General features: G+C 34.1%; 1 protein-coding gene across 10 annotated transcripts in view; it reads right to left on the reverse strand.

Annotated features, from left to right (window-relative positions):
* Positions 1–26,149, reverse strand: part of UTRN (utrophin) — a 446,938-nt gene that overhangs the window by 230,979 nt on the left and 189,810 nt on the right. For all 10 annotated transcript variants that reach the window (XM_025049288.1, XM_015592099.1, XM_015592098.1 and 7 more), the window contains 9 exons: positions 25,274–25,424; positions 23,893–24,068; positions 19,669–19,804; positions 18,237–18,386; positions 15,056–15,131; positions 12,844–13,058; positions 10,641–10,758; positions 6,352–6,557; positions 4,740–4,894 (listed from right to left, as the gene is read on the reverse strand). In XM_025049288.1, the coding sequence (XP_024905056.1) occupies positions 4,740–4,894; positions 6,352–6,557; positions 10,641–10,758; positions 12,844–13,058; positions 15,056–15,131; positions 18,237–18,386; positions 19,669–19,804; positions 23,893–24,068; positions 25,274–25,424 (1,383 nt within the window). The remainder of the gene's footprint in view (positions 1–4,739; positions 4,895–6,351; positions 6,558–10,640; positions 10,759–12,843; positions 13,059–15,055; positions 15,132–18,236; positions 18,387–19,668; positions 19,805–23,892; positions 24,069–25,273; positions 25,425–26,149) is intronic.

Genomic DNA, 26,149 nt, shown 5'->3' on the forward strand with positions numbered 1-26,149 from the left:
CCTGCTGTTTATAAGCCTCTCGGCCTGGGGCATTTTGCTCCAACAGCCTGAACGGACTAAGACACTAACCAAGGAAGTTGCATGTTCTAAGTTTCATCTAGCAAGAAACATTTACAATATCTATATTGCATTCAGTAAATCAGATAATCAATAATTTTTGTCATTAATGTAAGTAGAGGCTGTTCAAAATGACTACAGACAAACAAATGATAGTGACTCGACCTTCTGCTAATTTAACCATAGACGGTATTGTAAAACAGACTGAAGCACGATGGAATTCTAAGGAAGACAATATGACACAGCACATGATAATTTGGGGAACCTTTTGCTGAGCTCATATTATGTATGAGGAACTTCTTTACATAATCTTTGATCCTCACAATAATCCTATACATTAGATATGTTCTCTACTTTAGAACCAAGGAAAGTGAGACCCAGTGATTTAAAATAACTTGCTCAAGACTGGTAAGTCACACAGATGGTAAACCAATAAGCTAGGATGTTAATCATAAATGCCAGATACCACAGCCAGTGTGCTTTCCATTCTGCCTGTATAAACCAAGAATTGCCTTAAAAGAGGTGAGGCAAAATATGGCTCCCAAAATAGATGGGCAAAGAGAAGAATACTTAGCAGTTAATGATCTATAAGATAGTCTTTATAACATAAAGTTATATTGTCTCATTTCCTTTATAATAATTTACCATAAATAACTATGTGTGTGCATATTTGTATGTATGTACGTATATATGTACGTACATACTTATTCCTATACATATTCACATATACATACATATACTCTACATATACACAGGCACTCTAGGATTAAAATATTTCAGACCCAAATCAGGGATCTACACTCCAAAAGTTACTATAAGCATATTTCAACTATCACTATCGCTATTTGCATTAAAAAATTTGTTAATTGGCATTAAGAGATGTAAGGAAAAAAATTTCGCAGGTTAAAATAATTGGCCAAGATATGTCAATTAGTTCAAAATGCTAGAGACAGATCTATTGTAATAAGAATACAAAACATCAGGAGTTGTGTTTCAGAATTTAAAATTTTTTATATACTAGAAAACTTCTATGAATGTAACTATATGACGTATTACCCCCAAGGAGGGTCTGAGGCAGCAAATGCATTAATATTTCTGCAGTTAGTTAGAAACAAGGCTATTCACACAAAGCAGGCTAAATAAGACTATAATAAATAGCCTCATGTCAAGTCAAAGTTTTCTGTTATCACAGCGTATTGAATTTTGGCACTGCAGATAAGGGATTGTGGACCAGTAACTGTGAATGGCCAAATTACTTGGGCCAATTTCAATTCACACAAAACATTTCCTTTGAACACTGATATTAAATGTCACACATTATGCTGCAATAACCGTATTCCATGGGTAAGTATAATAACCCTTCACCCCTCCAGACTTGGCTGCCAATAATGTATATTCAGAATACAGCTGGGAGATAAGAGATGAGCTATGGTCTGAGGCCTCTCAGAAGCCATTTCAGAGAGCACAATGGCCACACACTGGAATGTGTTAATACTATTCATTACAGAGGCCCCCATATATTTAATCAGATCTGGATTCTAAATTCCAATAAAATAAGAACCAGTAAATGGAATCGTAAACAGGTCCAATAGGTGGGTACACAGAGCAGTCACCAGCAATAGCTGACATTCTGATAGCAAAGAAGATAAATAAAATTATTTGTCGAGAAGGAAAGCAGCCTGACTGCACAGACAAAAAGGCTTGGATTCCAGTCTCAGTTCTGCCCATATGAACTGTGTGATGGTGGCTATTGCTTAACTTCTCTCTGCTTCAGTTTATTCATTGACATACGATGGATGAAGGTGCTCCCTGTTTCCTATGGTTGTTGTGAGGATTAAATGAAGTAATATATGTGAAGAGCTTAGCACAGTATGTGACAATGAGAAGATACACAATAAAATTTATACACTAAAAAGAAAGTACAAAATCTCACAAAGCACAGCAGTATGAATAAATTTACTACCAATTCTTCAGAACTCAGAGCATGATCATAATTTAGTAGAGAAAAATATCATCTTGTTTTATGCTATGTGACTTCGAACATGTCATTAAACTTCTCTGAGCCTGAGAGCATTAGATTAGACCATGCACTCTTAAGTGAGGTGATAAGTGTTTCTCAGGCAGGGCAAGGTGGGGAGGGGAGTGGCCAAAAACTTACTCTTATGTATAAAGTACAGCTATAAAGTACAGAAACAGATACACAGTATACCCATGGTATTGAAATGTCATGAAGGCGAGGATCTAAAAAGGTTTCTTAGGGGCAGATAATGTTTAAAAACAAGGTTGAGAAATATTGGTTTAAATGAACCATAAAGTTGCATACAGCTCTTAAAGTTTAATTCTATCTTCACAACAATAATGCCAAGAAATCGAAAAATATTGAATGAGTTTACATACTTTGTTTAAAAAGGGAAAGATTTTTATATTCTAGAAAAAGCTCTAATTAAAACAGTTAAAAACTGTAAATATCATTGTGTTTAAAAGAGAAAATTCTCTCAATATGTAGAAATCCTAGTTGTCACTCATGAAGGGAGCTGCAGTTTTGTTGTATTTTCCCTGCTTCGGTATACCTCAATCACGTCTAAATATTAATATAATTGTTTCCCCTCAAAATGGAGAATTAAATAGAATAAGAACAACTACTTGTAGCTACCATAAAACTAGAACACTGTGGCTGTCTCAGCTATGATAAATGAAAGATCACCTTGGAATATAATTCATTTTTAATTGCCTCTTCCATCTATTCTAACTACAGCTATAGTCTGTCTTAAAATATTTACAAAGTAAAAGCAAAAAAAGAATTGGAGGTGCTAAATAAAGCAGGCCTTACATTCCTACACAATCAATTTTTCTGGTACTGTTTACAACAAAAACAAAGTCATAACTCTTATACATGAGTTTTTGGAAACACAGATAAAGTACGACTAAGGACCACCTCTCTTATTATTAAAGTTGCGTGTTCTTTTTTAAATTGAGATATATCTGACATACGATCCTGTATTTATTATTTTTGGTGTACAACATAATGATTAGATAAACGTATATTTTATGAAATGATTAGCACAGAAAGTTTAGTTAACATTTATCGCCAGTTATTTTTTGTGATGAGAACTTTTAAGATCTACCGTCTTAGCGACTTTCAAATACACAATACAGTATTGTTAATTATAGTCATCACGCTGTACATTACAGTCCTAGAACTTACCAGGTAACTGTAAATCTGTCCCTTAAATCTGTTTTTTTAATTTTCTTCAATTACAGTTGGCATTAAATATTATTTTATATTAGTTTCAGGTGTACAGCACAGTGGTTAGACATATAATTTACAACGTGGTAAGTCTAGTACCCACCTGGCACCATACATTGACTATATTCCTTACGCTGTACTTTACAACTGTGACTATTTTGGAACTACCAATCTGTATTTCTTCCTCCCCTCATCTTTTCCATGCAGGCTTCTAACTTTCCTAAAGCTATTTTTAATTCACCCTCTTCTCTGCCTTAGTTCTGGGATCCTTCTATATCCTAATAACTTGTTACAACAAAAGAAAAACAGCTCTATAAGATGATAGAAAGATCAGCATTATAACTATGTTCTGCTCTGACCATCTATGAAGTTTTGTATTTGCTACCCCAGGCTTATTGACTCCAGAATCCTAGGTTTTTCTAGCATCACAGTCATGCTCATATACTGCCCTCATAATTCTCTTCTTTGAGATTTCCAAAAATCCACTTTAGAAATTCTAATTAAAAATGACATTCTAAAAATGTATAAAACACCTCTATGTGAGACTGTTGCTAAATATTAAATGCTTGGTCATACTTTATTACCAGTAATATACATCATAAAGTGTTCTAACAGTATCCATTTTATTCATTGCAAAATAAATGCGTTTTGATATCTTTGATTGCTTTCAGGTGGTTGCATTTGAATATATAAAGATGCGTGTGTGAAACCATAATTTCCCTTAGACACAGGTACTCCTGGCACTATGCAGGAAGTAAACACATTTTTACTGATGATGAATATAAATATGCCATCTCAAAGAGACGCTAACCACTGTTTATAGGTCCTCAAGTCCTAGGTGTTCAAGTGACAGAAAAATGTCTCTTACAAACACATATGCTATTTTAGGCTATATCAAATATGCTGACTACACAGAGTAATGGAAAGAAAAAATTATAAATTATTTGGAGCCCTAAATACATATTAGCATATTTCAGGAGTCTAGTGTTGGATCACATGTTCTCAGCCTCAGTTGAGGGTAATCTGGCCAAACAGCACAATATTTTAATCATCATTAGGGATAATATTCTCCTAACGCTGTAAATATCTAAGTATTTACATCAGAGTACTATAAGACGTACTCCATCAGAGTACCACAAGATGTACTCCAGGTAATACCATGAGGCAAAAAAAAAAAAAAAAAATCAGAACACATTAATGATCATTGGCAAGGTTTAGACTTATTCAAGGAAAATCTCTATTGCAGAAATTCAAGTATATATTGTATGAATATATATTCTGTATAAGTATGATAATACTAACTCAGTACAGTATAAAAATAGAAACAACAATAATAAAATGTACTTCTAGCAGTCACATATTCTGGCACGTTTCCATGAGAAAGCCAAACTCTTAACTGACAACATACATGTACCTGCCAGGGCCTTAGCATTACCTTTGTTTTAGATTGATCCACGATGTTTTTAAATACTCGGTGGTTTCTTTCACATTCCTTATGTCATCATTACCATATTCCTCCAGCAGCTTCTGCAGAACGTTATCGAAGGCCATTACGATGCCATCACCAGGACCCAGTTCTTGAAGCAGTATCTAAGGTGTAATTTCAGGTGCACGTGTTAGACTTGGTCACTCAGTAACTAGTATCACCAAAACACTGGTCCTCTCTATAGGTTTTAACATGTTTTAGACACAGATATCTAAAGAAGAAACAAACTATTAGACAAACTCTTGCACAGAAGCTCAATACAGAAGTGGAAAAAGAAAATGTCTAAGAAAGGGATCAGGTACATGGGAAATGACACTTAAAAAATTATCTTTTCCTCTTTCAGATATTTTATTTCCTCAAACCATTTGTCTTTTTTCATTCCTTCTGCTATACATCTGATTCACATAGGGACATGCATTGTATAGGAATAAATTTACCATAAAGTTCCCCTATATGGAAAGGTAGCTCAACTGATGCTGAGCATGTGTGCCAGCATCGGTTCCTTGACACACTTTTTCAATTTCTGAGAGCCCCTTCATCAAGATGCTCCCCAAGAAATCTAAATGACAAATGAACATTTCTACAGTGCTTTTTGTAGCAATTAACAGAAAAATCCACTCTAAAGTTTCAGAAGAAAATAACCATACTCAATTAGAAAAGAATATTCTGAATAAGAGGACTGAAGCATTGACGTCACTTTTAGTTGTATTCTTTCAGTTAAGTGTCAAGGGCTTTGTTGATTATTAGTTTTGAGTCATTTGGTGAAACCAATCAGCAGGTATCAAAAACACAGAGAATGATCCAGGAATTCAGGACACCTGGCCACTTGCTTTTTACATTGTAACCATGGAATGTCTACGTGTGTGAAGAATAAAAACATATTTCATGTCTTAGATTTCACACATTTATTATTATATTCTTCACAAATATATACTTTCATCTTAGGCTATCTGAAAGACAAAGGAATATTACACTAAAATATAACCTAACACCATAACCTCTAATTCAAGATTTTCTACGATGCTAGACAGAATTTAAAATGGCACTTTATAAACATCATAAATGTTCAACATCTTAAACTCTATAATCACACTGATTACAGAAAAGGTACTTACTCTGACGACACTGATAAAACAGTTTGGTTATGAATTTATTAAAAGAAACTTATTTGTTCACTACCTTATTTGTTCACTACAGTATCCCTCAAATGAAAGTCTCAGAAAATTTTATAAATAAAAATAACCTTTAGGGTAAACATGAAGTGAGCAAAAGGATGTTCCTGGGATCCTGAAAATGTTCTTTCCAGATGCTGGTTTGTGGGTGTGCTCCATTTGCAATCAGTGAGCTGTAAATCTAAGATATATGCACATTTCCATTTGTTATGCCTCCAGAAATTTTTCAGAAACCTTTCTGGTCAAATTCTCTCTATATAAATTTCAATGTGTACTCTAAGACCTTGAGAAAACGTCATGACAAGAGTCTGAAAAATTACGGTTAAAAATAGAACAAAAAAGTACATCCAACAAATAGATACTGTCAAAAGATATCTAATCAGTCTTACTTGATTATCAGAAATTTGTTTGATAAGTGGATCCCTTCGGGCTTGTTGAAGAATATACAGGCGAGCCTCATATTTTCTCATAAGTTCTTCGGTCTCTTCCCTGTGGTCATCCCACTGAAGACTGTCAATAACCATGTCCTCCAGCTGCTGCTGCCGTAACTCAACACCATGCTGCGTGTTATCCCACTGGTTCTTGACCTTTTCCACTGGAGGAGGCATGATAAAAAAAAAAAAATCCCAGAAAGAAACTATCAGGAAAGAAAAAAAATACCTAATACCAAATTGATCACAAATAAGACTATCAATAAAAAAGGAGAAAGGAGGCAAGTTGATATACACATTTTAAAAGAATTTTAGTACATGTTGGTACACTAAATACAATTGATATCTGAAACCATTCTTGAAGAAATAATTTTGGATGAAACTCTATTTTAAATGCACAAAAATATCACAATAAAAATATCTACTATTATAAACTGATAAAAGAAAAAAATTATAAGGAAACTAACAGTCTATGCAATTTTATATGTACACAACCTGATTTGATGAAGGCAGAGTTTAACAGTACTTTATAATAGAACACAGACATAGTCAGCCACAAAGGAGATGCTCTAAGGTAGTCTTGATTTCAAAAGAAAAACATTCTAAGAATACTTTTCACATTTGTTTCACTGTAGCATTAAGCCTCTCTAAAAGGAAGTATTTTTATATGTTCAAGTTCAAGAGAAACACTAAAAATAAAGAAGATTCGAGTTCTTTGTAGCCAGCAGCTCTTCTATCACTGAAAACAAAAATCCACATTGGCTCTTTTCCTCTCTTTTTTTTATTGTTTCTTCTGTTTATCTTTCTTTCATTTTCTGTCTCTTTCTCTCTTCTCCTTTTCTCCCCTCTGCCTTCTCCCGTTTGTTCTATCCTCTTCTCATTTTTAACATGGAGATAAGAAAAGAGAAATCTAAGGATATAAACTTTTGATTAATTAATTATTCCAGGGAAATTCATGATCTTGAAGTACCAGTAGGCAACAGCTTTGAGTATCTTCAATAACCCATTGATAATAAGTAGGTAGAAAGTTAAAAACAAATGTCTATAAAATGTTCTGAATACCTGATAGCCTGAAGGTTGTGGTTAAGAATCAGGCCAAGAAGAATTTAACTACAAGAATAACATTCCCAGTGAGTTATAATGAGACTTTTTGGTAAAAATCTTGGGATAATAAAGGTTATAGCAAACCATAAAAGCTATCAATTTAAGATTGTTCAGAAAGCTGCAAATTATACATACATGTAATAATTCTAAAAAAACCGTTCTACTGTTCTATGAGATATCTACTATATATCATCTGAGTAAAAAAAAAAAAGTCTAAAATTTTAGACTTCTAGCCAAAATGACAGAATAAATAAATGCTGTGTTTGCTCCTCTTATGACCACAACAAAATTACTAAATTATGGAACCACTAACCTCGGAAACCAACTGAAGACTAGCTGAATTGACACGAAATAGTCAAAGTGATAAAAAGTAAGGACCTAAAACCAAGATTACTCTACCCAGCAAGGGTATCATTTAGAATTGAAGAAGAGATTAAGAACTTAGAAGATAAGAAAAAGCTAAAGCAGTTCATCACCACCAAACCAATATTATAAGAAATGTTAAAGACTCTTTTTTAAGAAGAAAAATAAAAGACCAAAAATATGAATTAAATGCCAATAACTAAATGCCTATCAATAATTACTTTAAATGTAAATAAATTAAATGCTCCAATCAAAAGGCACGGGGTAGCTGAATGGAGAAGAAAATAAGACTCTTATATATGTTGCCTATAAGAGACTCACTTCAGATCAAAAGACACACACAGACTGAAAGTAAATAGATGGTAGCAATTCTTATATTAGACAAAATAGACTTTAATACAGTCTATAACAAAAAACACAGAAGGATATTTCATATACAATAGCCAAGATATGGAAGCAATCTCAGTGTCATAGGATAAAGGTATATAAGGGAATAGTACTTAGCCATAAAAAAAAAAAAAAAAAATGAGATCTTGCCATTTGTGACAACATATAGACAAAGATAGACACCGAGGGTATTAGGCTAAGTGAAATAAGTCAGACAAAGACAAATACTATATTATTTCACTTATATGTGGAATCTAAAAAAATAAATAAATGAACAATCAAAACAAAACAAACAAACTCATAGGTACAGAGAACAAACCGATGGTTGCCAGATAGGATGGGGTTTAGAGGACTGGGTGAAAAAGATGAAGTAGGATTAAGAAATAGAAATTGGCAGTTACAAAATAGTCATAGGAATGTAAAGTACAACATAAGGAATATAGTCAATAATACTGTAATAACTATGTATGGTGTCAGGTGGGTACTCAATTTGTCAGGGGGATCACTTCATAAGTTATATAAATGTCTAATCATTATGTACGCCTGAAACTAATATACTATTAAATGTCAACTGTAATTGAAAAAAATTTTTAAGATTTTAACTTAAGAAGACAAATCTATCTTCGACTTGTCAGTTAAAAAGTTACATAAAGTACTTATGACTAATTGTTACTCATACAATCCTTAATATTGAAGCAATAAAACTAAATACAAGTGACAGCAAATACCACAAGTTAGGATAATTTGCTTATTTTGCTAAAAATATAATTTGCTTATTTTGCTAAAAATAAGCAAATTATCCTAGTCACTGTGAATAAATGACTAAAACAGGATACTATTGGTAGCATACGCCAGCTGAGAATGGTTTTTCATACTATAAACAGTGACAAAGAATGCCGTCACTATGCACCTTCCCCTCCAAAAAAGTAGAGAAAACACTGGGATTTTAAATTGGAAAGGTAAGATATTTAAGAGAAGTCTTATAAAAATACTTAAAAGAAACTCTGGACAAACAGAGAGCTGGTGGGAAAAAATGTAAGGCAGTAGAAAAAGCAAAATGGTGATGGCTTTGTAAATAGTTTAGAGTCGCTGAAGCAGACAAGCTTCCTGGCCACCTGAGGGGAAGAAGGATCCCTCCAGAGTTCTGTAACAGGCACAGCAATCAATCAATCAATCAATAAAGAGAGGAAGAAAGAAGGAAAATGGCTCATTCAGTAAAAACAAACCAACATTGTGAGACCAAAGTTCTCTTCTAATTCATCTGCTATAACAACCTTGTTGCTGTCTCATTTATTTTGAAATTGAAACATGCTTTTTATAGGAATAGATGACATTTCCCCTTGAGAAATATTAGACAAGGTAATATAATACATTCCATCTTATATTATGTCACGAATATTTATCAAGTACATAATTTGTATCGGGCACTGAAAGGTGCCCCAGGGCCAGAAAGGTAAATATTCACAATTTATGGAGGGGAGAAAGAATTAAAGTAACTGTGAGATTCACAATGAATTTATGGGGGAAAAAGCCATGGCAGATAAAGATAGAAAACAGTTCACCAGGGACTAGAAGAGGGGTGGGAAAGACTTTATAAAGAGGAGGTGACATTTTAGCAGCTGAGTAGGTATTTCATCTGGGGAGGAAAGGCCAAGAGGGAAAAAAATAATGTGAATGAAGGTAAGAAGCTAAGAAATGTCAGGATGTTTTAAAGAATATATATAGTACAGAATAGCTACAGATGGGCCCAGGGGCTATCGTGGAAGAAGGGATGATGAAAGCAGGCTGTACCATCCGTCCCAAGGTAACATTCTCAGGAATGAGTTTTATATGTCATACAGATTGACCAGGTGCTTTTAAGCCAGAAAGCAAACTCAAAACAAAGATCTTGGCTGTGGTTGTTTTGTATGTTTATCTTTTGTTTGGTTTAATTTTGTTTTTAAGTAAAGTATTCTCAAATTATTTAGTGCCAGGCCAGGAGGTACATAGTAGTTGCTCAATAAATATTTTTGGAATGAATTTTGAGAAGATGAGTTAAAAGACATGGTAAAATGTAGTTTTAGTAAACGAATTACAAGGGAAGAATGGATTTGCATTCCTATGGGTTTCTCTAACTTTTGTTTTCTTGGTTCTTTCAAAAGAAATCCCAACTTAAAAGCAAATAATACAGTGAATCAGTAATTACTTAAAAGTAATAGTGTTAATACTTTAAGGAAGTAATGAGAATTGTGACAATGTTCACAAAAAAATAAACAAGGGAAAGCTATATTTATAGAGAGATAAAGAATATCAAATATCAAATAATAATTTCTGGTTAAATAATCCTTGAAAGTCTATGTGTGACTATTTTCAGTGAAAGTGGATGATGACATATAATTTGCTTTGAAACTTACACTTTTCTGTAATTGCTGTCCTCACATCTGAACTGGAAGCTTTATTTTTCAAATTCTGAGCCAGTGTAAAAACATAATCGAGCTGAGGATGGCGTTGTTCTAAGTCAGCTTTTGTGATCTGTTTAAGAAGAAATGACTATTAATGCAATAGGCCACACAATAAAAACACTAATGAAGCAAAACTGATGGGCTGACATCAGTTGTTTTTCTCCTATAAAGGCCGGTGAGGCATTGGTGACATGGCAGAGAAAGTGAAGGACGTAAAGTCAGAGGTCCTAGGTTCAAATTGCAGCTCTGATACTTACCATCTAATTCACCAGACAAGGCATTTCCTCTCTTTTTTTTCTTCACGAAAAGAAATAATGAAATACTTACAGTTCAGTTACATCAAGTCTGAGGAGATTAAATAAAGAAAGTCCCTTTAAAAACTAAAAATGGTCTGAAAACGTTAGCAGTGATTTCTGCAGATAACACCTTGCATACCTATCCTACTTCAGATAGGAACACAAACTAATGTCACCTACAGGATGGGGGTGAGGTATAACAAAAACACTAATTGGAATAGCAAACTAAATAACTTTAGACATGGAAAACTGCTGTTCTAGAGTTTATCTCAGTACAGATAAAAATGGGAGAAAAGTTAATAACAGAAAAATAGTGTGATTTAAGTATAGAACTAAAAAATAGTCATGAAGATTAGAAAATACAGTTTCCAATAGGTACAAATATGTTGTACCTATTGCAAAGATTTTCTCTCAGCTCTTCCTCTTTATGAATTCACTAATTTTGCAGACTTCAGTTACTCCTACAGTGTCAAATATGATTTCTAAATGGATTATTCACTTCTAATCCTGAATCCCAGAGTGTCATTTCAATGAACGCTGATCATTTCCTTCTAAATGGCATAAGAACCTCTCAACACAATACATCCGAAACTAAATCAATCAAACCCTTATCCAACATTTCATTTCTTCTATTCCTTATTTCCACTAATTGCAGCAGCAGCATCTTAGCCACTCAGAAAGGGCTCTTTTCCTTGTGTTAAACATCTCTTACACTATTCTCAGTCTTCCTACTAAAGTAGAGCACTGTTATCATCAGTCTCCAGCCACGATTTTGAAAAGAAAAAAGGGAAAAAGAGGCTTACCCATTGCTTCCAGAACTAAAGTACGAAGGGCTTTGTGTAGCCTACAAGCTCCTTCAAAGAATGAACTTGAGCTGCCTTTGCTACCTTACTTCCTACAACACTTCTTGATTGCACAAACGTTGACCCAACGTCCTTCACGCTCCCCTAACTCTTCATTCACTCTGCTCCCTGTATCGGGAATGCCATTTACTTTATCCCTAGATGTCAAAATCCCATATAGTCTGCCTTCTATCATTGTGGAAGTACCTCCCTTCCTCATCCAGGCTCCCTTACAGGTCACTTGTACCTGCCCTGTGGCTTTTAGTACACTCTGCTTTGCCACAGAGACTTGTCTACCGATATGCATTCTGTGCCTCCATCTCAGTTTGGGCATATTTGCAATTTGGGGGATAAATTCGGTACCTATCTCACAAGATTGTTAAAGAATTAAATGAAGTAATACACATAAATTACTTAGAAAAATACCCAGCACACATGAAGAGCTTAATGAAAGTTAACAATAACTGATCATTTTTGGTTCATTCCCAATTTCTACCTGGTATATTCTTTTTAGTATCCCTATATAACACACAGTCCAGAACCTAGCACACAGTGAATGTGGAAAAAGAATTTTACAAACTGGTGTTAGGTGGTATATGTATACTAATAAATTATAATCAGAAAGAAGAACTCACTTCCAATGTCAGCAATTAAACAAATAAGCTCATGAAACATAAGTCAAAAAGGTGCTTTAGGAAATTATCTTACATCACACTAGACATTAACTGTGACACTCACATTTACACTGATGTGGCTAGATTTACAATATCAATTTTAGATCTTCAAAAAGTACATTGTGTCTATGGCTCTATCGGTAAAGCATATCAGATCAAAAGAGTAAAAAGGCAAGAAAAGCTTTACTCTTCAGAGCTAGCCTGGGATGGCTGTTTGTTTGACAGATAAAGAATTTTTAAAGATTATTCTCACAGAATTTAGGATAAACAAGGAGGTCCAAACAGACGTTGTCACCCGTGCATTGTGGTGTTCCCACGACAAGCCTTTACACTGTGCACCTACTTTCATTCTAGAAACTGTCTTATTGATCTCTTCTATATCCCCGACGGTGACAATGTTTGACTTCAGCATCTGGTCGATCAATACCAGCCAGTCGGCTAGTTCTGTTATCGTTTTATCCAGATCAGCAGCAACTGAAATTTCCAAAGTACGAGGAGACTGAACAGGCATATCTGATGCGGATGATGCTAGCACCACCTTTTGGACGCCAGGATGAGCTGAAATTAAAATGTAGCCAAGTATTAATAAATCAACAGGATATTCTGATTGTGGTAGTATAATGGTGGCATGTGTATGTATTTTAATAAAATTTAATTTAAGTAAAAAAAAAAAAAAGGCAGATTTTTATTTTTTCATACTGAAATGGCAATGGTATTCCTACAGTATCTATGATTTTGGCAGCTGTGAAGCAAATTAAACACAGTCTCAGAACATTTTATGGCAGCAATAACTCAGAGGTAACACTGATACCAAGAGAAAATAAAATAGAAATACATTAACTGGGAAAATTAGGAGTGTTATTTTATTTTGTCAAGATGTTTACCTTAATAATAAAGCCAATTTATTCATAGTTTTCTCTTCTTTTTTACTTAATTTTAAAACATGAGCATTAGTCATTCTTAATGCACATCACTGTGAGTACCTATGGCAATAATCTACATATAAACCCACTAACTGTTAATTAACTCCTTTCCTACACCTGGATACTTACATTGCTTAAATTTTACTTAAAAAAACTTGCAAGGAAAATCTTTTTTGAGTAGAGTATTTTTCACATTTCTGATCACTACTTTGGTATAGATTTCCTAAAGTATAATGACTGGGTCAGAAAATATGAAAAAACTTAATGTATTTAATAGTTATTGCCAAATTTCTTTCCTTACAAGTTGGAAATTTAGACTTGCAGGAGCAGCATGTGGAACTGTGAATCCTGCATCCACACAAACAATATTCTGTTTCAATGGATAAACACACAGCTTTCAGCGTTCCCTTTATATAATGGTTTTTGGATTATCGGTGAGATTAAATATTTATCATGTTGGTTAACCAAACATGGTATAATTTATAACTGTCTATGTTCTTTATCTGCTTCCTTATTAAAGTGTACGAACTCTTTTTATAGGAAAATGAACCCTTGCCAAATTGCTGAAAACACTGCTTGTATTTTAGGAGTTTTAATGTGTTTTTTTCTTTTTAACATTTAAATGTTATCAAACTTGAGTGATCAAGTCCCTAAAACTGTCCTGGGAGATTATTAAAGATTCCTGACTTCTTCAAAGATTGGGTAAAGATTTTACTTCTGTTTTTTGTTTGTCTTTGTATGGTTTTGTTTTTAATGATGGGTGGCTAGTTACTATTTTTCTTTAGTCTTAAACAAGACGTAGTTGAATTAATTATTAGACCCACCTGAAACCCACTTTAACATATGATATATTAGATGAGGCTAAAATAATTTTCTACAAAACATAGTCAATTTGTAAATTCAGCACAATTTGAATTTAAAAAAATCCCAACAAGTTTGTGTGTACCTTAACAAAATCATATATTGAAATGTCGGATTTTAAAATTAATATAGGAAAAGACTGAGAACAGTCAACAGAGGGAGAGCAGGGCCAAGCGGTACCGAGAGTTGGCAAGGCAGTGGTAGCGGCTCTGCTGCCGGAGCCTGCACCCTACCCCAGACAAGGAGAGGAGATCAATGATGAGAAAATCCCTTCCTTCATATCTAAGCGATCAGCATCTGTCAGTAAATAGCTTCCCTGGGATGGAAAACTCTCCTAAATCCCCTTCTCCCATCTAGTTCCAAGGATATTTAACCCTTTTGTTTTTAGTAATGATCGACATCTAATTACACACCCCTAAAACATGCTCGCATAACAGGTTATAGCTGATTTTCTTAAAAAACTGCATGTTCCTGAATTCCCCGCCTTGCCTCGTCCAGTCCCTTCAGTAAGTTCTGTTGAGACCCTGGTCCCTCTAGTCCCAGGAAAGACAAAAAGTTTTATCTACCATGACTACCTTGCACACATGGAGGAGTCAAATATGTCTTGGGTTTAAAGAAGACTTTCCTGTCAATAATTGAAAGTAGAATACCAGATCACAATTGCATAGTGTTTTTAAGTTTTTCTAATTCATACATGATGCTCATAATTATAATATTTTGCTATGTTTATTTAAAAAAAAAAAATCTGTGAAGGAATAAACTGTATCTTACCAGCAATTCTTGTCTGAGAAACAGAACAGGGCTCCTGGATGCGTTCCTTCAGTGTACTCGGCACTTCTCTGCATACCTACAGCATCAGGCCAAACAGAAAGAGAAGAGTACTACGTAAACAAAGACAGTCATACCTTAGAAAGAGGAAGTATTACTACTCCAAATGATAGCTCTGCTGTTTTTCTTCCTCCTCAGTGCCCAACCTTCTGTCTCCACCTTCAGTGTCCACTTGTCTTGCCTGAGCCCCCACTCTCCTGGCGTTACCATCAAGAATACCACACAGTTCTTAGCTGCCCTGGCCCTTTGCAATAGTTAATGCTGTCACTGCCCTTCCCTTGATTTCTGTGAATATTCTGCACTCCTGACTTTACGCCTACCTCTCTGACTGAACTGTGTGTCCTTCACCAGCTCATTCTCCTCTGCCCATCTATTAAATGTCAACAACCTACAGGGTAGGATTTTTTTTGTTCTTTTTACTATTGACTTTGGCCTCTCTCCCTGGGTCCTGGTTTCTAATGGTATCGTTTACCATACAGAGCTTTAAGAGGCTAAGGACTCCCAAAAATATATCTTCAGTCTGGTTCTCTTTGTCAACTGGATATTCAAACATGTCCAAATCTGAATTCATCCTGTCTCCCTGACAACCCCTCACAAAGCTATTTAACAACTAAGTGATCTTTTCCAGATCAGTTATTCCGATCTTGATAATGCTTAGAGGAGTTACTTGATATCCTGATACCTAAGGATACTCATCCTTAAGATCACTCCATCCATCTCTATAGCTCAGCTATAGCATGCTTCCGAGATGTAACCTTCGCATGCTTAAAATCTATCAATAGCTGCACACCCCACTCAAGGTGGTAAACTGTTCTGAAGATGGTGCTCCAATTCCTTGTGAGGCATGGTGAGGCCTCTAGGATCTGATCTCTGCAAGCATCTCTCACCCTTCTACTTTATTTTGAGCCATCCCAGGACCCATATGCACTGTGCTCATTCTCTGCCTCCTCTAGACCCTTTTTCACTTGTTCCTTCTATTCCCTAAGATGCCTTTTCCCCCACTCTCCACTGACCAATTCTTATTCATCTTTTATAAATTAGCTTGGATACAATCACCTCCAAAAAAAATCTTCCACGGTTAACCCCCAAAGCCAGATAAGTACCCTACCTTTATGTCCCCACAGATATCTCTATTTTATAATTACCATTTTACTTTTCTCATCACAATAAGTTCTCTGGGTTAGAAGGAGTGACATACTCTTTGCTATATTCCTAGTTTTTAAAATGGTGCCTGGCATAAAGTGAAAGTCCAATCAAAATCTTTCGAGTGAGTGAATGAATGAAATGAATGAAATGAAATATCCCAGAATGAATGAATGAATGAATGAAATATCCCAGAGTAGTAGTTCCCAAAGTGTATTTGTTAAAATTCTCTGCACAATAAGCATTGCTTGGTCTTGGACATTCACAATTCACCTAGGTAGAGCAAAATCTGTAGAGTCTAGAGTGAAAAAAAGCATTGCTTTAGCTAACATCGCGCTCCCAAAGTGTCCACCATGCCCTATTCTACACAATAACCAGTGGCATCCTTTGCGTTAAATAAATACATGTGCTCCGACTGAATATGCACAAGCTGAGCCTAGCATCTTTGACACAGGGCCAACATGTCTGGAAAAGAGTGTAAGGGTGAGAGAGTAGAGATGAAGTCAGAGAGATAGCAGGAAGCCAGAATATGAAGGCCTATAAATCACAGTAAGGACTTTAGCCTGCATTCTGAGTGAGAAAGAAGACCATTAGTGGGCTTTTGCTCAGAGGAGTTACTTGATCTAAATTACTTTAGCAAATACTTTGGCTGCTTTGTTGAGAAGAGACTGACAAAGGGCAAAGGAGGAAACAGGGTGACCAATGAAAAGGCCTTTGCAGTGATCAAAAACAGGTGTGATGGTGACTTGAAACATGTTAATGGAAATGGAGGTAGTGAGAAGCAATCAAATTTGTGAAGTTCTTTGAACCTATCAAAAGTTGAGAAAATTGTACAGGGAATACCCATGTGCCATATAGCATCTACAACTGTTAACATTTTGCTATGTTTCGTCGTGTATCTAGCCATATACTCATTCATCAAATAAATATGTATTTTGAAGAAGCTGATGATGGTGACTCCAAGTTTGGGTTTTCTTTTTAATTGAGATATAAATCAAATATCATAAGATAGACTTCAGTATTCTGGGCCTACATGATAATAAGGATATAATTACTAGTAGCTGAGGCTGGAGAAGTATATTAATGCACAGGAGGGAGGTGGAGATCAGGAACTCAATTTTGTATGTTACTTTGAGATGCCTATTTTGACATCCAAATAGAGCTGCTGAGCAGGCAGATGCATAGGTAAGTCTAGAGCATGAAGAGAAGTCCAGGCCAGAGACACGGATGTGTGAATCATCAGTAACAGTGACTCATCAAGACAGTTAATTCTCAATCAGCGAGGCTAGATCGATAAAGCACCTGCATCATTAGATATACAATGTCAATTACCATTTTGAAAGGATTGAGGGAGGAGACAGTGACTGTTATGGGGCCCGTCCAAGCCAAGGGCACATACATATCAATTCAATGTCCCAGACAGACCTCATACTCCGATACAGTACGTGCCAAACCAAAATAAAGAGAAATCTAAGACTTTATCTGCCTTTAACTGTTTCAACTGCAAAAAAAAGTAATGGTCTGAGATAAAGGACCTTATCTTAGTCATATTTGAGGCCACAAGCCATTGCATTCCACCTAGAATCTAATAAATGTATGTTGAATGAATAACATTGTTAAAAACAAACTTACATATATGGAAAGTGAAGTATAACATCAGGAAGTTATTTTAATGGCTTCATTCTCAGAGTATAATTATTGGCATTTTATTGCCTAATTCTAATATATATTCTTTATTTAATGTAATATACAATGCATAAATTTTGTAGGCCAAAAAAGTGCATGCAAAATAAAAAGCATTCTTTGAGAATATATGCTTCTGTCTATAACAGATGCAAAATAATTATTATAAACATTAATATTCATCAGTAAAATGTACCCATATTTAGATATTAAAAGTAAAACAGTTACATGATGCCATTTCTTTGACAACAAAATCAATAAACATGTGAAAAGTATCACAGTAATTCTTAATGCATACCTTATTCCATGTCGAATTTACAGTTCTTAAGCTTTCTGAAATTTTTTCTCTTTCATGTAAACTCAGACTTTTATCTGAAAGCATTTCCAATTCAGTTCTATTCAGCCATTTGAGTTTTTCAGCTTGTACGTCCATCTCCTGGGTTAAGTCCTAAAGGTGTCAGAAAGGGGTGTGGTTAGAAGGTTGTCATAGTGGATGAAGCTCAAGAACTGTATTAGAAAGTAACAGAGTTTTGAGAAAGTATTCTCACAAACGTGGCCTTTTAATTTCTTAAGTGGAAAATAAACTGCTAAGAAGCCTAAACACATGTTAACAAACTAACTGATATGAGAATGACCACCCACCTTCAGTGTGCACTTGTGAGCATGTGCATCCCACCCGCCACCCCATCTTTCAACAGGGTCCTATGATATCATATTTACATTGATAATTTAATATTGTTTTTCCATAATGAAAACGAAGTCTGTGCTAATGAAAAGAAAAAAGAAAAAAGAAAGAGTAGGAGCACTTTATGCATCTATCTCTACCTTATCTCTACCTACCCTAATGTGGTATCCCATCTTTTGCTCCCAATGCTTTACAAAAGGGATGTTCCAAGAAAACCATTGAAATTTTTAGTTAAAACAGGAACAGGTTTGTTAGATGGTTGTCATTTTTTGAAAAGAAACTTAGTAATTGTTTACCACATAATATTTTTCATCATTACTAATAATTTTCTTTCCTAAAATGCCTTATAACACTCCTTTAGACAAGATCTCTTATCAAATTAGTAGGTATCATTTTAGGCGTACTTTGAGGCATACTCATGTGTGTATAGCCACAAACAAAATTTTTTTTTAATAAAAATATGAGCTCATTATGCTTACTGTTCTGCAACAAGTAATTTAATTCTTAACACAAAAAATATAAAATGTACGAATGTATTTATGTATTTTTATGTACAGTATACATATACAACTATAAACAATTCTTGTTGGTTGCAGATTAACAAAATGTTTCATTAATACATCATAATGATAAACTTAGAAGGGTTACTCTCATATCATTTACAGTGTTGAGTTTTATACAATTCAATTTATAGATAATAATCAGTAATTGTCTTCTAAATCTAAAAGCAAAAACTACACTTCATAGCAATATTATATTCTAAAATTATGAAGTCTGTTTAAAATATCCTAAAAACCTTAAGTCTGATATTGAAACCACATGATTTCTCACTTTTATGTAAGTAAAGCCTTAGCTGTGAAGAAAAAAAAATATAGCTGTTCTTTAAAAAAACAAATAAATAAAGATATTCCTCTTTAAAGGTCACCACGTAGTCCACAAAGTACAAAGTTTCTTCCCCTTTTCTTCTTTTAATATTTTATCTTAATTTTAGTGTAAATGTTCATGCATCAAAAAGCATTGGCAAATATAGAGACAAACCACTTACTGTTAACTCTTTCAGATTTCCTTCCAGCTCAGTGGTTGGTCTCTTTTGCACGGCATTCTCGGCTTTTGTTAACCAACAGATAATATCATCTAATCTTTTTCTATATTCCATCACCTGCTTACTTTCTCCTTTTAGCCTAAAAGAATATATTATTTAAAAATATTGAGAAAAATTATCCAGTTAAGTAGATCATTATAAATTTACTTTGTATGTTCAGACTAAATACACCACAAAGAAATAACTCCTAATAATTATTTGATGATGTGTTTTAAATGTGTTAATAGTCATGTATACATTCTGTAATACCAAAGATTATTAGATGATGTAAGAAGAATTCTTCCTTTGTTAAATTCAAAAACACTGAAACAAAAAATGTCTTCTCTCATCATGAAAAATTATATAGAAACTTAGTAGAAAGTTTTTTAAAGCTAGATACCATTGTATGGCATAATGAACTTGAAAAACCATGAAAATGTCTTTATCTAAAATAACAAGGAAAAGCACATAATTCTCTTTGAGTATTCCTTGGAGATAGAAAGGCATCATTATATAATATATTATTAACATTAGGTGGCTACCATTACTCTACTTTATTCATAGGAAAGAAACAATAAGAACAGGGCAATGGGAAATTTTTACACAAGTATTAGAAAATACAAGAAAATACAAGAAAAATGAAAATTTGGTCAGTTTAGTAAAGTAAGTATTTTACTTGAATATAGCAGAGTTATAAAAAGAGATCTAGAGAATACAAAGCAAAAGTTTTAAAGGAAATAAGGAAACAAATAGTCATATGAATATAAAAAAGGAACTACCTTAACTAGATCTTTTAAATGTTATAAAAATAACATTTATAAATATATAAACCATCTGTCAGAAGATGAGAATATGATTGAACTCATATAACAAACAAGATTATGTATTTTTAAGACAGGGTTTGAAAGCTATTTAGAGCTTGGTAGTGGTATCATTTCCATAGCTCCTATGACTAGCTGTTGATTTAAAAACAGAATGCAGTTTTTAATGAATCACATTGTGTCATCTTTAATAAGAATTTACATTTCTTTGGCTATGACTTTGTCTTTTTAATTACAAAAAGGCCCAAATTATGCAATATATATAAATGTTAAACATATATTTAATCAATAATATTTGAAAGTTATTTTAATGTTTAAAAACTAATGAAATCACCATAAAATCACAAGTTTTCATTTTTAAGTATCTATCAGGAGAGACTATTGCTTCAAAATATAAAAAATAAATAAATAAAGTGAGAGTACTAATTGTTAAGACTACCAATACCAAAACAGGTAATTTACCCTCTGTATCAAAGAGTATTTGTACTCTTATTTTTACTAAATACTATTATAGACCTTGTATTTCCAAAAAAGAAGCTGGAATTTAAATTACCCATGTTTCATAATCATAAGTAATTTATTATTTTGAAAATACATCTATGAAGGAAATTAACATTATCGAGTAATTTCAGTAGGACATACTTGAGTCACAAAATTTTCATCTGAAAACTGGTTAAATATAGCCTACATTTTTAAAAGTTACCCCTAAGAGTAAAAACAAGTTATAAATTAATGTTCAGCCAGTAGATAACAATTGCTCATTAGGGAATAACACCATAAGTTGCTGGACTGTGCAAGTATTTAACTACAGGCCCTCAATACAAAAACAGATGGAACCGTGTGCTATTTCTCTGTAACTCTGATAATTGTACACATGTAAGCTCTTCAAGTTCCAAGGTGGCCTCAATTTAAGATAAGTGACAATCTGAAGTGAAGTTAAACATGACTCTATGAAAACAAATATGACTTTAGTTAAAATATAAGATGCCAGAGAAGAGATTCATTACTCTTTTCTCTTCCAAAAAATGAGTAAAATATGTATTGGCTGCATCTTATTAGTTCTGGGAGCAATAATTACCACACTCCACAGAGATCCATTTGAAAATCTTTAGGAGAATTCCTGCATTTATTGCTAAAACCACACCAGCAGGTACATCTTTTTCCTTAAGAAGGCCAGGGAGATAAATCATTTTCAAGGTAGAAGGGTTCTGCATGCAAACTCATTAGCATGGCATAGAAGGTCCCAGGGGACCTCAGCTTCCAATCTTGGCAGAGGTCCCTGAGCCTTCCTCTCCATCGAACCTTTGCAGATCTCCCACCTGGCTATACTATTTCATGAATCCCACCTTTATCTGTTCTACTTCTTCTCTCTACAAAGCACACCCTATAAGGAATTTATGGGAAATGGCTATAAATGCTCTGAACTGAGCTTCAGGATCCCTCCCCTGCGATGCCTCAATTCCACGGCCCATCACCCGCCTCTGTAACAGCACCGTATCTTCTTAACGATGTGTTTTAAATCACACCACTTTTTCTTTAAATGTGTTCTTCTTAGTCCTTAGTCATATTTGTATCTCATGCTAAATACAAAGCTCGATAAATATTAATCAAATCAATCAATTATTGGCAAAATTCAGCAATAATACACTTGAAGAATAAGTTCTAGGTTAACTTACTATTATAAGAACTAGATATTTTGAGTGTTCACTATGAATAGTTTGGGCATATGCTTTTTACAAACACGTTTATTTAACTGTCATGATACTCCTCTGAGAAGATATCACAGTTTTCATTTACAGAGGAGGAATCTTGGCCAGAGAGCTCTGCGATCTTCCCAAGTTAGTAAAGCACAGTATTTGAGAATGTAAGTTACTACCATCACAAACTTTCTGTGAGACTTCGGACAAGTTACTTAACCTCTCCTCTCTAAGCCTCAGTTTCCGGAGCAGTGTAATGGGCCTGGGGGTCCCCTCAGAGGGTAGCTGTAAGGACTAAATGAGGCAGTGTGTACAGGGTGCCAAACACAGGACATATGGCAATCTCCTAACCAAAACACACAAACTATTGTTTGCCTCTTACCAAACAAAACACACAAAATAATAGATGATATTATTTTATAAAAAGCAGCCGAAGGCCAAATATTCATACTTGTATATTTTATGCTACATTATTGTATAGGCATACATTATTTTATTGGGCTTCACTTTATTGCATTTCGCAGCTATTATTGCATTTTCTTACAAATTGAATATAAGACCCTTTGCCAGCAAAAAGATTACAACTTATTGAAGGCTTGGATGATGGTTAGCATTTTTTAGCAATAAAGTATTTTTAATTAAGGTATGTAAATTGTTTTTTTTTTTTTTAGACATATGCTATTGCACACTTAACAGATTACAATATGGTATAAATGTAACTTCTATAAGCACTGGGAAAAAATTGTGATTCTCTATATTATGATATTCGCTTTTTTTGCAGATATTGAAGCAAACCCTCACTATCTCCAAGGTATGCCTATACTGGACTTGAAAAAGATTAGCTTTTAACAAAACAATAGCTTATCACTAAAATGATTCATCATCTACAAAGTTAAAATTAGCAGAAAAAATATCTGGGACTTCTTAACCCAAAACTACCATTAATCCTTCCAAAAAAGGTCATCTATAAAATGGAAGGTATTAAGCAAAGTAGAAATTATCTATTAAACATAGATATCTCAAAAAAAAAAAACCGTCAAATAATTTTAAAGTAATGTGTAAAATAATGTTGAGTATTATATTCACTGGTAAACATGTTTACAACCAGGAGACACCCTAATAAAATCTGGGGCATTGTAACATAAAAACAAACAATAATACATCATATCTATTATATTACGTAGAAGAGGAACTATATTATGTATGAAGCACTGATGCTGATAAAGGTACAGCACACCCTTTTACAGGAAAAACGACCTAATGAGAGAGATTGCTAATGAAAACCACGAGGCCCAGTCAGGAAATGAGTAAGTCAGAGGCCTGACCCTGAACTCAGATCTTCAGACTAAAAGTCCAGAATGTTCTTTCAACTATTTCAAGTTCCTGTCACATTGTCACCACATCATAATAAACAAAAATAAAAGAAATAAGGCATTTTTTATACATATGCTACCTGCATAGAAAAGTGAGACTTTATGGACAGCCTAAAAATACAGTAAGGAGCAGTATTCTAAAAATGTAAAACATGGAGAGAGGAGGTCTTAAATGTCAGAAAAACTATTGTAATATCAGATAGAAAAAGAACTTTGAACTCATCTAATGGCATCTTAAAAAGCCTCTGCCCAAAAGAGCGTTACCCCTGTGCCCTTAAGTCATCACGGCTAACTCACCTCTGCCGACGATCCCTTACTTCAGCAACGATTGCACTCCAGCGATGATTTAAACCCGCCAGCTTGTCTTTCAAAAAGCTTCCATCGCTGGGAGAGAGTTGCTGGACAATCCTGTCCCCAGTTCTATTTAGTGCTGCAAAACTGGGCTGGTGGCTGCTGATTCCCTCTTCGAGTTCCTGTAATAGAGCACAACCCAAGATTAATTAGATTACTAGATTAAACTATTCTTAATGTAGTGAATGCCCAGGTATCATGGCGTCAAATTTGAGTGTTAAGGTAACAAAGTCCTGGAAGGGTATTTTATGATCATGAAAAAAGCATTTTAAAACAATTTAATTACATTTCACTGTACATACTAAATAAAAGGTATTTTGAAATCTAACCCATTCTCATGAATATCATAAGGCAAAATACAGTGAAATGGGACAGAAACATGAAATAAATAACAGCTGTTTAAAATACTGAAGCATAAGCATCAGTCATGTTTGATTAAAGTGGATCTTTATCTTCTCCCAAATATGTGCTTGAAAGCATCTCTTAAAAAGAAAAACAAACCCATATACCTTTATATCTTACCATAGATAAGTAAACCTCAATGGGTATTTTATTAAGACACTGCTTCACTGGTCTATAAATTTTTAAGCAACAAATTTAAAAGAGTATTTTAAAATAGAATTTAAGCACTTATCTATAACTCTAAAAATAATAAAAATGCATTAACAAGTACATGAGAAAAATAAAAGCATTCACTAACTCCCCTATGTAAAATATGCATTAAAAAATTAATTAAAAAGTATTTTTTTAACAATGGTAACCTGAAATTTTGCTTGCTTTCAACCATTATTTTTGAAGACTTATTGTCAGCAGAACTGGTTTAGCTACTGTGTTATATTTTCCAGACTGAATTAGACTTACATGAGCAGCTGTCCTGATATAGCTCAAGAATGATTTACTCTTGTGATAATTATCAATAATGAAAAGAGGAAATAAAATGCCTAAGTGTTTAAGTACAAAAAACAGAGGTGAGATGTTCTGTTATCTTTCTGTCCCTGGATATAGTCTTAGGCACAAAATTTTACAAATGTTATTCTGAATACAAAATTTTAAAAATAAAATCGTTTTTCATATTTACCACGAAACAGTATTTTTAACTTAAGTTTCTTTAAAATCTTAATTAAAAAAATGTAAAAATTGAAAATTGCAATTTTTCTTAAACCTTTGAAACTGGAAACTAGAGCTGAAACAGAAATTACAGATTGTCTACATACTCCTGAAAAATTTATATATTTAGACCCTACTTTCCAAATGTTTTAAATGCTACATATTAAATAAACATGCCAGCTTTTTAGTGGACCCCTATCCTCTGATAGAAAACACTCACCTGCTGATGTATCCTCGCTTTCTCTAAGTCCAGGCCACCATCAGGAGCAAAGGTATCAGTCAATAATTCTTCAGCTTCCGTTATCCACTGTGTGAGGTCATTGAGATCACAATGGAACTGCCTCCATTCTTCCACAGCCCTATCAAAATAACTAAAGCACAACAAACAAAATAAAACAGGTTTCCAAACTTTCCAGGGATATCCAGAAGCAATTTTTCTAAGAAAATTTGAATCTAATTTAAATGGAAAGCCCCCAGACAAGTGAATTCACAGCTCACTGCTCTACAGGATCAGTTTTCGTAGTGGATTAGTTAATGATTTCTTTTAGAGAAACATGCATCCCACCAAGAACAAAACAAAGGGCATGCATACCGTCTCCTCCCCTCACACACATGCCTGCACACGTACATACACACACACTAGGCAGCTTCTTAACTGAAAAGAGCCTTTTCTGGCTTGGAAAATTGAGATTGATTAGCTGCAGGCAGTTAACCCACCCAACTTTAAACACTTACCATTTCAAATACAATGAAATGTAAAATATGATTAATTACTCTAGTCCCTTAGGAAAAAATTATAGTGCTTTACTTCCAGAATACTTATTTCCCAGGTAGAACGAAACCCAAAAGGCCAAAACACTTCAGATTTCCTTTCACTCCATTGTTTTTGTGTGATGGACTGAACTGTATCCCCCCAAATTCATATGCTGAAGCCCTACCCCCTAAAGTGACTGTATTTGGAGATAGGGCCTTTAGGGAGGTAATTTTAAAAATGAGGTAATAAGGTCATAAAGCTAGGGTCCTAACCCTCACAGGACTGGTGTCCTAATAAGAGAGAGAGACACCAGAGATATCTTTCTCTCTGTGTGAGCAAGCA

This window comes from Pteropus alecto, unplaced genomic scaffold (assembly GCF_000325575.1).
Source record: "Pteropus alecto unplaced genomic scaffold, ASM32557v1 scaffold185, whole genome shotgun sequence".
Lineage (NCBI taxonomy): Eukaryota > Metazoa > Chordata > Mammalia > Chiroptera > Pteropodidae > Pteropus > Pteropus alecto.